This window comes from Lycium barbarum, chromosome 8 (assembly GCF_019175385.1).
Source record: "Lycium barbarum isolate Lr01 chromosome 8, ASM1917538v2, whole genome shotgun sequence".
Lineage (NCBI taxonomy): Eukaryota > Viridiplantae > Streptophyta > Magnoliopsida > Solanales > Solanaceae > Lycium > Lycium barbarum.
In genome coordinates, this window is record NC_083344.1 from 120,894,115 (window position 1) to 120,905,417 (window position 11,303).

The 11,303-nt window shown below is 36.6% G+C and overlaps 1 protein-coding gene across 1 annotated transcript; it reads right to left on the reverse strand.

Annotated features, from left to right (window-relative positions):
• Positions 1-431: 431 nt before the first annotated feature.
• Positions 432-9,283, reverse strand: LOC132606991 (BAG family molecular chaperone regulator 4-like). The gene is made up of 4 exons (XM_060320775.1): positions 8,883-9,283; positions 4,760-5,016; positions 4,531-4,677; positions 432-1,061 (listed from the first exon to the last, which is right to left on the reverse strand). Exons 1-4 carry the CDS (start codon positions 9,040-9,042, stop codon positions 603-605), a joined length of 1,023 nt encoding a protein of 340 aa, XP_060176758.1. The 5' UTR covers positions 9,043-9,283; the 3' UTR covers positions 432-602.
• Positions 9,284-11,303: the final 2,020 nt, after the last annotated feature.

The window sequence follows — 11,303 nt, forward strand, 5'->3', positions numbered from 1 at the left end:
CAAGCCAATCCAAACAGTCTCTAAATAAGCTCAATATAGAAAAAACAATACTTCTTTACTTCAATTAAGAAATTCAATTAGTTAAACATCACCATAATCTGTCAGTGGTACACAAAGCATAATTATGAGTATTGTTTAAAACTATACAAAAGAATCAGCTTCCATGAATAGGACCCAAACAAACTGGGGTGAGTTGGGTCAAATCCATTATTTGACTTGGTTATTTTACATGCCCCAATTTGGTCCAACCCGTCAATTTTACATCCCTTGATCAGGAATGACCTTGAGGGTGATGAAGCGATACCATTTCACAAAATGTCGTTCCCGTTGTTTGAAAAACTGCTTTCAACAATGGGAGGTTTGCCTGAGATGAGGTGAAGAATAAAAGAAATATGCACTAAACTTTATTTTAATCTTATAACACACAGAAGTACTTAATCAACACCATTTCATTGAACCTCTATGTTTGCCTGGTCAGTTATGAGCTTACAGTCACCAAAAAAATTAACTGTAACGACAGAGTGAAGATGACAAAATAATAGTGGTCTGTAGTAATAACTGGCATATTTAATCATAAAATTGAAACATTTTCTACGACTATTCTATTCAAATTGTTCCCATTCCTCAGTCACTACAGTAGAAGGCGGTCTAAGTGGTGCAGAATTCAGGTTTCCAACCCCAGACTCAGGTCTAGGGGGTGGAGCGTTCAGGCTTCCAACCCCAGACGCAGGTCTAGGTGGTGGGGTCTCCAGACTTCCAACCCCAGATGCAGGTCTAGGTGGTGGGGGGCCATTCAGGCTTCCAACCCCAGACGAAGGTCTAGGAGGTGGGGCCTCCAGGCTTCCAACCCCAGATGCAGGTCTAGGTGGTGGGGTGGCGTTCAGGCTTCCAACCCCAGACGCAGGTCTAGGTGGTGGGGGGGCGTTCAGCCTTCCGACTCCCGACTCAAATGTCTCCCATTGAGTAGTCACTGACACGGCATTACTGTTGTTGCTAAAGGGATTGGAATTTCTTGCCTTAACTGCATCCATTGTCTCTACCAAGCTTTGGACACGGCGCACCTGAACAAGGGAGTAAAACTTGATCATCAATATGTGCAATCATGCAAAACCCCACTAGGCATAAGCAGCAGTTTTTATCTCGAAGCAAGTATTGAATGCAGCAGTTAACAATGCTCCATTTTTCTAATCATATTCGCAACAGATCTTCATCTCAAATATGAAGAACGCTCTAAACACAAAAAAGATTAATGTGGAAAAATTACGAAGGCAGCAAGGATTTACCATTTACAGTTAGTCGACCCATAATAGTCGATAGTAATGCATTAGCTGTGCGATTTCAAATTGCTTAGCCCAAGGAAACATTTTAGTTAGGCGCTAAAAAATAAATATTCAAAGCCAAGTCTCACAGGAAGTTCGCAATCTATGCAGACCAGGAGGCAACTGAGACCGAATGGCTAAACTTCAAGGAATAAGATAGATTGTGATCTGACTTATCCAGCGAAGTGACAGTCCAAGTCAGAAACTGAGGAACTTAAGTAGAGAGGCTACGCCAAGCAGAGACAGATATGGGGGAGTTTCCGACCAAATATTTCCTCTGTTCACGGATAACCAAGCTAATGCATACAGAGACCTTTAACCAGCCTATACTACCAAAATTTAAAGAGAACCTCATTTGATAACAAACCTACCATCTATATATATACTCTGATTTCTCAATACTTAAGCAGTAATGGTGTTTGCCACTTTTGCATATGAGCCTAAATTGTAAATTTAATTCCACCCATTCCATGATCAGAATATCAAATTAGGTTTAGCTGATTTAGCACTACTGTCAAGTAGGAGCAGCGAGTGGCTTAAGTATTTGCAGTTTGGCTCAAATAGCTTAAATGGGGTTCTAAAATCAGTTATCTGTGCACTTTCCCCATAGGAAAAGGGGAACGGAGAAAGGGCCGCAAATCATACCACAATGGCAAAAAAATGATTCCTTTACATATGATGGAACATACGCATTCTCTGCCTTCTTTGCCTTCAACTGGAAAATATTAACTAGATCTTCGACTGCATTTTCCTAGCCTTCCCCCACCATCGGGCTTCCCTGATGGTTGGCCCCACATTTACTATGAGCAAATTCATATTATATTCTAGCTAGGTCACTTGGGCCCAACACAAATTTGTTGAGTTGTTACTATTCCCAATTGTGTATGGTAGTTGTGTATACCATTTGCAAACAACATTGTGTTGATTGACGAATCTAGCAAGGGTATCAACAAAAAACTTGAACTATATAGAAACAGAGTAAGAGATTTAAGATAATAGGTGGAAATAAGACGGAATACATGCACTATAAGTTTAGCAAAGAGCATAAGAGTAGACTTGATGTAAATCAAACAGGATTGAGGCATAATCGTAGATACTTTAGATATCTAAGCTCAATGATAACAGAAAAAGGTATGATAAATCAAGATTTAACACAGACACACACACGTACCTATATCACCGAATACCTGCTAATTTCCCACCAACATAGGTCCGAAGTAACTTTGCCCACCAAGGCTTAGGCAAATCTGAAGAATTCACCTCGTATTTTTTTCATCTTCATTGGGATTTGAACCTAAGATCTCATGGTTCTCTTCCACTTCATTGAGCAGAAAGCCACATCCTTGGGTCTAGTGTTAGTCCAATATTTGTTTGGAGACTTGTTAATTTCGCTTGGGGACTTGCATGTCAATTGAAAATGAAGTGAATTTCTAGGGTTGGAGATTCTAATTTCTTGAATATTGGAATGAAACAGTCTAAAAGGAATGCAATGAATAATATTGATTCGTATAGTCAACACACCTAGCTTGCGTCAGTTGTAGTTCTTTCCTTGCATTTACAAGTGGAAGCATCTTATTTCCACCAAAAATTTCCTATAGTCGTATCTGGAATGTTCACTTGTTCGCTTTTTACCTAAAAGAAATCAAACCCACCATATCCGTTTGCTAAAAATACAAACCAAACCAAAGATCTAGAGTGAAAGATATATTTCGCAAGAGTTGCACACATGAATGAACCCATTATCGACATGAACACCTTTGTGCAAGAAATTTCACGGTGAAAAGAAATGGAAAAATTATAATTGAGCCGCTATATATTATGATATGTTATGCCCTTAAAGACAAACTCATTGGTGAAGATGCACACACCTTAGCACCTTGACGCCTACACCAAAGCGCCAATAAAACGAGACGAAGCGCACAGCTTTAGCTTTAAGTAAGAAAAGCTATTTGTAGATGGCAAAACCATAAGGATTAATATCATGGAGGACAATCTTTCCCTAATCAGTCCGCTCATTAACTGCTGTAGAATGCAATCAATACGACATATCATGGCTGCTTGTAACACCATTAACCATTTATTAATGAAGAAGCAATGTTGCTATAATATGCGAACGTAAGGTTGCAGGCCAGACAGAAGGCTCTCATCATCCATTCACCATTTCTTTAACCAAAGCTCATAACATCTCTCTCTCTCTTTTTTTTTTTTTAATAACTGTGGTCTCCAGGCCAACTCACATGCACCTCAACTAATTTCAACCGGTACTTGCTACCTCCCACCAACATAGGTAACGGTAACTCTGCCCACCAAAGAACGTGATACCTCATAGTTCTCAACCTTTTTCAATAACCATTAGCAACACCTTTGAGTAACATCTCTCTCTCTCTCTCTCTTTTTATAAATAAAGCCTGTTTGGCCTCTTGATTACCAATAAGAATAAAATTCTGAAAGAATTAATTTGAAAGGCAAGTTTCATCATCCACTCACCTTCTTTTTGAGCCAAAGCTTGTTATATATCCTCTTTGAATAAATCAAGCTTGTTTCACTCTTGATCACCAATAAGAATAAAATGCCAAAAGAATTAATTTAAAAGGCAAGCTTTATGGGATTGAATGCCGGGCCTCAAGTCCAACATATCTACAAGAGGTCTGTCTGTAGATATGGATGCTAAGTTATATATGCAGTCATACAATATTGGATGATAAAAATAACCACATTTTGGCAAAATGATGGAGTCATTTGAGATGGTTTCATCATATCCTTCATCAACCTTTAGATATATTTGTTAGTAGGTGTGAAACCATGGTGAGTAAAGGTATTAAAAAGGAGACAAGATAGACTTAAATCACATGAAAGCACAAGATTCAGTACTAGTGAAAATTTGCTAAAGAAGGAAATGCATCATAGTGCAAGAAAGAACAGCAAGAGAAAAACTATGCATACAGCCTCGGATCTCCAAACTATGAATTAGACATTTTATCTATCCTATGTGGTTCTCTACACATCATTAGCAAAGCTATTCAGTTCTTTTTACACAAATGTTAAGTCACCAGAAGTGCAACCAAGTGCTACCTAGGTGAAGGATATCAAATACACTTCAAAGTCTAGTTAGTGGCATATCGCAACAGTAGAAAGTAAGCTAGGATAGACTTAATAATTTTTATTTTGACAGGTAAGGGTAATCTTAATTGTCTAGGTCTAGGAAACAAACCTCCATCTTTCTTTGTAATTTCCCTTCTCCTTCAGCCTCGATGCCGTCCAGTTTCAGCAGCTGCCTCATCAGCATCTCTTCCAAACAGATAATATCCTTGACTTCAACATTGGAACCATCAAACACGACTGCTTGTACAGCAGAGACCTGTTGTAATGAAGACCAAAGTAAGACTTCAAATTAAGAGATGATGATGTCATTAGCCAACTCACAACAAAAGGAAATCAACCTGCTCTGACAGCTTATCCACTTCTTTTCTCACTTCAGCAACAGCTTCAGCTCCTCTTGATATTTCAGTGGTTACCCTAACCTCTTCAGGAATTTTCTCCTCAACCGTTTCTTCCTCTATAACTAACACTTTGGAATTGTCTTTCACACCAGCCACGTGCAGATATTCATGATCTTCTTTTTCTTTTCCACGGAATAGAAGTTTTTGCATCTTAGGCTCCACACCAAGTATTGAAGAAAGGATACTTTTTACTTCACCTGCATACAAATTTGTTTGGCAACATATTCTTAGAACACCTCAACTTATTGAATTGCAACAGTAATTTAACATCAGCAAATATTAGTAAATCCAACAATAAACTATTACTTTCACAAAATGTCAATAAAAACTACTCCCTCCATCCCAAAAAGATTGTCTCAGTTTGACTTGACACGGAGCTTAAGAAATAAATGACGACTTTTGAAACGTGTGGTCCAAAACAAGCCTCAAATAATTGTGTGGCTATAAATCATCTCATAAAGTGAAATTGTTTCTAAATATAGAAATGTGCCAATCTTTTTGGGACAAACTAATAAGGTAAGTGTTGTGGATGTGTTTGTGGGAAAGACTATGCCCGAAGGGAAGCCAATTAAATTAAGTATTTAATTATATTTTTAGTAGCTTTCTATTTAGCTATTTTTATTATTCTAGAATAGGATTTATGTTTCCTAGCTGTAAGGATTGGGTTTAGCTATTGTTATTATTCTAGAATAGGATTTATGTTTCCTAGTTTCATAAGGATTAGAATTTCTATTGCTGTAATAAGACTCTCTATTTAAAGGGGGATTTGGGGAATAAAACAACAAGTGTATTTTAACCAAAAATAAGAGATCAGAGTTCTCTCTTCCATTGAACTCTAAGGTTTCAGTTTCCATTTAACGAGCTGAATTTATATTCAAAATAGGTCGACCTAGGAATTCGAACAAAGGCAAGGGAAAGTCGAAGTTAATTGATTTAGATTTTCCTATTCATCGTCCTGTGACTCGATCCTTCTCTAAAAGTCCTAACAATTTGGTATCAGAGCCTAACACGTTGGGCGATGAAATCAATTCCAGGTTCCAGGAAGAACAGGCTATTACAGAAGCACTAATGGACTCCAAACTTGCAGCGATGGAACAACGCCTGAGCGAGAGAATTGCCCAAGACATCCAAGAAAACTTTTCTGCCTTGGGAATTGGCTCCACGAAACCAGCGACCAACGGAACTCAGTCGAGTAGTGCCCCGGTGACTGGCAGATCAACAATTCCTGCTACTAGAGGCAATACACTACCTATTCATCCCACAGATCAGAATCACCCAACAAGTGGTAATTCTCATTCGACAGTACCAAGGTATGCAAAGATGGATTTTCCTACTTACGATGGCACCAACGACCCATTCATTTGGGCACAGAGATGTGAACAATTTTTTGAAAATCAACATACAGCGGAAGCGGAAAAGGTTAGAGTGGCTGGGTTTCATATGTTGGGAGAAGCACAATTATGGTATTATCAGCTTAACCGAGCGAAGGAGCCAATGAGTTGGGAAGAATTTCAGAAAAGTGTTTCCAATGATTTGGACCTCCTGAAAGTAGCAACCCAGTGGGCGAATTGGTCACGCTTCGGCAAACTGGTACAATTGAACTTTATCAACGCCAATTTCAAGAAAAGTTGGCTAGGGCTGATGAGCTTATTCTAGAACACTTACAAGTGGGAATATTTATGGAGGGGTTGGATGATTCAATCAGAATGGATGTGCAGTTACTCAAACGACCTGACTTATCGGTGGCCATGAGTGTAGACAGGGCTTATGAACAAAAACAACTGCAGAAAGTCAGTAATATTCGGCTATTCGCAATGGGGCATGGCAGCAGTCTCGAACAGATTTTGGCAGCACACTAAACGCGGCAAGGTCTGCTACTAGTTTAGTCGGCTCATCTACCTCAGCTAATACCCAGATCAGCAACCAAACCCCTTCTGTCAAGCGATTAACTCGTGCAGAAATGGCAGAGAGAAGAGCTAAGGGATTATGCTATAATTGTGACGAACAATATTCAGCCACTCACCAGTGCAAACAACTTTTCTGGCTGGAATTGGATGATTCAGTTGCCGATACTATTCCAGAAGTTTTGGATGACTGCCCGGAAATTTCCTTACATGAAATTACAGGTCAAAGGCATGCAGAAACTATGCAATTGCCTGCTATCATTAACGGTTGAAGCTACTTGGGAGGATGTAGACTCATTTCAACAGGCTTAGCCATCCTTCGAGCTTGAGGACAAGCTCTTTCAGCATGAGGGGGGTAATGTTGTGGATGTGTTTGTGGGTAAGACTATGCCCGAAGGGAAGCCAATTAAATTCAGTATTTAATTATATTTTTAGTAGCTTTCTGTTTAGCTATTTTTATTATTCTAGAATAGGATTTATGTTTCCTAGCTTTAAGGATTAGGTTTAGCTATCGCTATTATTCTAGAATAGGATATATGTTTCCTAGCTTTAAGGATTAGGTTTAGCTATCGTTATTATTCTAGAACAGGATTTATGTTTCCTAGTTTCATAAGGATTAGACTTTCTATTGCTGTAATAAGACTCCCTATTTAAAGGGGGATTTGGGGAATAAAACAGCAAGCGTATTTTAACCAAAAATAACAGATCGGAGTTCTCTCTTTCATTGAACTCTAAGGTTTCAGCTTCCCTTTAACGAGCTGAATTTATATCCAAAATAGGTCGATCTAGGAATTCGAACAAAGGCAAGGGAAAGTCTAAGTTAATTGATTTAGATTTTCCTGTTCATCGTCCTGTGACTCGATCCTTCTCTAAAAGTTTTACCCGAAAGTAAGACAAAGACAATCTTTTTGAGATGGAAGGAGCATTACCTTTATTAAGTTGATTTGAGTTAATAAAAGCTTACACATACTGAAGCACCACATAGATCACAGATAACAATGTCATAAACATTGCTTTGGAGCACTATAAGCGGTCTCGTTTATTGTGATAAAAAGAAAAGGGTAAGAGCAGCTTAAGCAGGCATCTTGGTGTAGTTGGATACTATAAGTCTATAAACTCTATTCATAATCCTAAAATGTAGATAGCTACCATTCTAATTCCTCCTATTCTAATTACAAATCAACCTTGCGGATAAAATGGGTAGCAAGTGGCACAACGACAGTGTGGACAAAATCTTGATGAAGCTTGAAGGAATCAGGGGAGCTAGTTTGAATTCGAACAAAGTAAGAAAACCTGGTTGACTTCTTTCAATCTGCCTAAGCCTTAGACTTGGTGGGAGGATGTGGGTCCAAATGGAATAGATGAGATGGGTGCAAGCAGGACTAGACACCATCATTTATTAAGAAAATGAAAGAAAAGAGAAACCATGTAAGGTAGATACTTTCCAATTCCTACCGGAGGCGGAGCCACCATTGCTGTCACGGGTTCGGTAAAACCTAATAGTTTCGGCTTAAACCTTGAAGAAGTTGTACTTAACATGTATAAATAATATATCAAGAACCCAACAAATACTAAAAAATCTAACTACACCTCTGAGTTGTACAAAGTACCAAGCACCATTCAACCTAAGAACCTTGAACTTATAGCATCCAAAGCTAGATGAGCACCTTAAAGTTTAACCATCACATAGTCAGTCTCACCCAATTCCCCATACAAAAGAAGCAGCAATGGTACTAGGCAGAAAATCACTAACAAGGAAGTAAAACTGTGTACACATAGATGCATTAACGTTTTAAGATTTTCAGGCATCAGCAAAACCTATCAAGGAGAAAATAAACCAAGTAGACTATAGGCAGGGTAAACAGATTAGCCGTGCCTAGCTATGTTGCCCGGACTCTTAAAAAATGTCGACACGTGCATGTCAAAATAGTCCTACAAGGGTGCGACCGCATTTTTGGCGAGTCTAAGCAACCCCATTTAATTAGGTACATAGTAACCCTTTATAAACAATAACACAAACTCATATCCTAAACAAAAATTGAATGCGTCCTTTACAATCTTAATTTCAGAACTTTTAATATTTACATCCATAGAAGCATTTTGATTACCTTTTACAAACAGGAAATTTCAAACATATACACTAAAAAGGGAAAGATTACCAAAAGTGAATTCAGAGGGAACAGGTAGGTCAAAGTCTTGTGAAGCATATGAGACTTTGATTGTGATAGTTGGATTAGATAAAGCATCATCTTCTCTTTTCTGAACAACCATGCCACTTGCTCTCATTTCACTACTACTGCTATTAATTGACCCTTCCATTCCCAATTCTCTCAAAATGAGATGATCTTCAACTCTATACTTTATTCTCAAGGGAACTGCGATAAGGACTGATTAACTAAAGAAAAGGGATTAATTAACACATTTTAAGGAGGGGATTAATTAACTAAAATCAATCATCATTCTTTAATAACTGATCCTCCTAGGAGTTGCGTGCCGGTTGTGGGTAGGGTTCATAAGAACGTAAAATGTTTTTCAAAAATCAACTTTTATGAAAAACATTTTAATACATATAATTTATGAGATACCCTTTGGTAATAAAATGTTAATAATTTGAGCAGATTGCCCTTCGCGAGGCGCGCTGGCTTTTAATTTTTATCCCTCAAATTGTTGCTCTTCGTTTAAAAAAATGATCAAAAATATTCCGAGATTCTAAGTTCGAATTCTGGTTTAATAATAATAAAAAAAATCCGCAAAGCAAGACTTCGTGAATGACTCAAGGCAAAAGTTTGCCTTGCAAAATTTCGCAAGGCGGAATTTTTTTTTCCTCTACTAAGATTCTAGAAGTTAGGCCTAAGGCTAGGGGTGATAAATGGGCCACTTGAGCTAAAGTTGGGCAGGTCAAGATGGGTCGAACCTGTAAATAGACCAAAGCCCAACCTTGCCCAAAGCTTGTTTGGGTTAAGATGGATTAAATGAAGGGTTATAACTCAATCCGCTCAACTTAACCTACCTTTTCAACATTTTGAGAAATTAAAAATATCGATATTCTTTGATTGTAAATATTCTCTCGTTCATGCTTTTCTAAATAAATAGTGTTTTGAAAATCAAATTTAAATACATTTTGGATATGAAAAAAAAAAACTCAAACGTATGCTTTTACTCAAATTAATAAAGATATTCACTGTAAATATTTCCTCGTAAGGTATTCTTGTGCGTAAATTATATTCGAAATTATTCCGAAAATAAATCAAAAGAAAATTAAATGTTAATTGACGTAATGAATATTGATTTTGTTAGATTCCTCTCTTTTACTCATTTGTCTTATTATATATTTTTAAGATTGTCTTGTACATAACTAAGAGTGACAAACATATGTCGGAAATGAGTGGGTCGAAAATAGGTTAAATAAAAACGGATAAGCATGGACTCTCAAGGAAAAAAAAAACTTGAAAATGAAAAGTTACTAGTAAAAAAATTTAAATAAGGAAATAAAAAATATTTAAAAAATTAAAAATAAAATAAAAATATTTAAAATAAAAATAGACATTTTAAAAATAAAAATAATTACAAAAATAAATTTAAATAATAATTAAAAAAAAAGTTAATCATATTTTATTGCTTTTAACATATGAATGGTGGACATTTGATGAGTCAATTTGAGCTCAATTGATAGGCTAGTTTGGGCTGATAATTTGTGATGGATCAACTTGAGCTAGCTCAAATTAGCCCATCTTCAAAATCACTCTAGCCCAAACCCTACCTAAGGTTTAACTTTTGCCCCAATAGACTTAATTTGCTATGAAATTTTGTCTTGTGATTTTCTTTTTAATACTCTGCTATGGTTCGAACACAGAATTTCCGGATATTTCAGCCACTTAGAGCGCTGAATAGCAAAAATTAAAGACCACCAATTTGAAGGCCAAAAATTAAAGACCACCCCCGTATAAGGGCTGTGCGAAAGACCCAAGTTATTTTGATAACTTTTTTATTAAATTATGTTGTAATATTATGTGTTCTTTTTTTCATCAAAAGTAGCAAGTCGGTATTGACCACGAATCCTCCAGGTAAATAACTAATATTATGTAATATATGTGTTAAAAAAAATACAAATTCTTACTTACATGACTATTTACATTGTTGTCATTTTACTCCAATATATTGCTGTCATTCAGTGCATATCAATTACTCCCTCCGTTTCATCATAAGTGTCACTTTAGCAAAAAATACGCATATTAAGAAATTAATAATGCAATATGAAATTTATTAAATTACCCCTATATAATTAAAGAAAAAATACTTTTTCATCTTGATTAGAACATGCACAAGTAATAATCCTTTTGACTTTGAGAATCTAACAATACCAAATTATTATGTGACTTTTTCAATCATCATTTAAATGTTACTCATTCCATTCCATAATAAGTGTCACATTAGCCAAATTTTTTTATCTCATAATAAGTATCACCTTAGGATACCAATGCATATATTGACTAGTTTTTTCCATCTTTGCTCACAATGTCAAATTTTAGGTTTTACATGAAAATAAAAGTTTTGGCCTATGAAAGACAGAATTAGTAAGA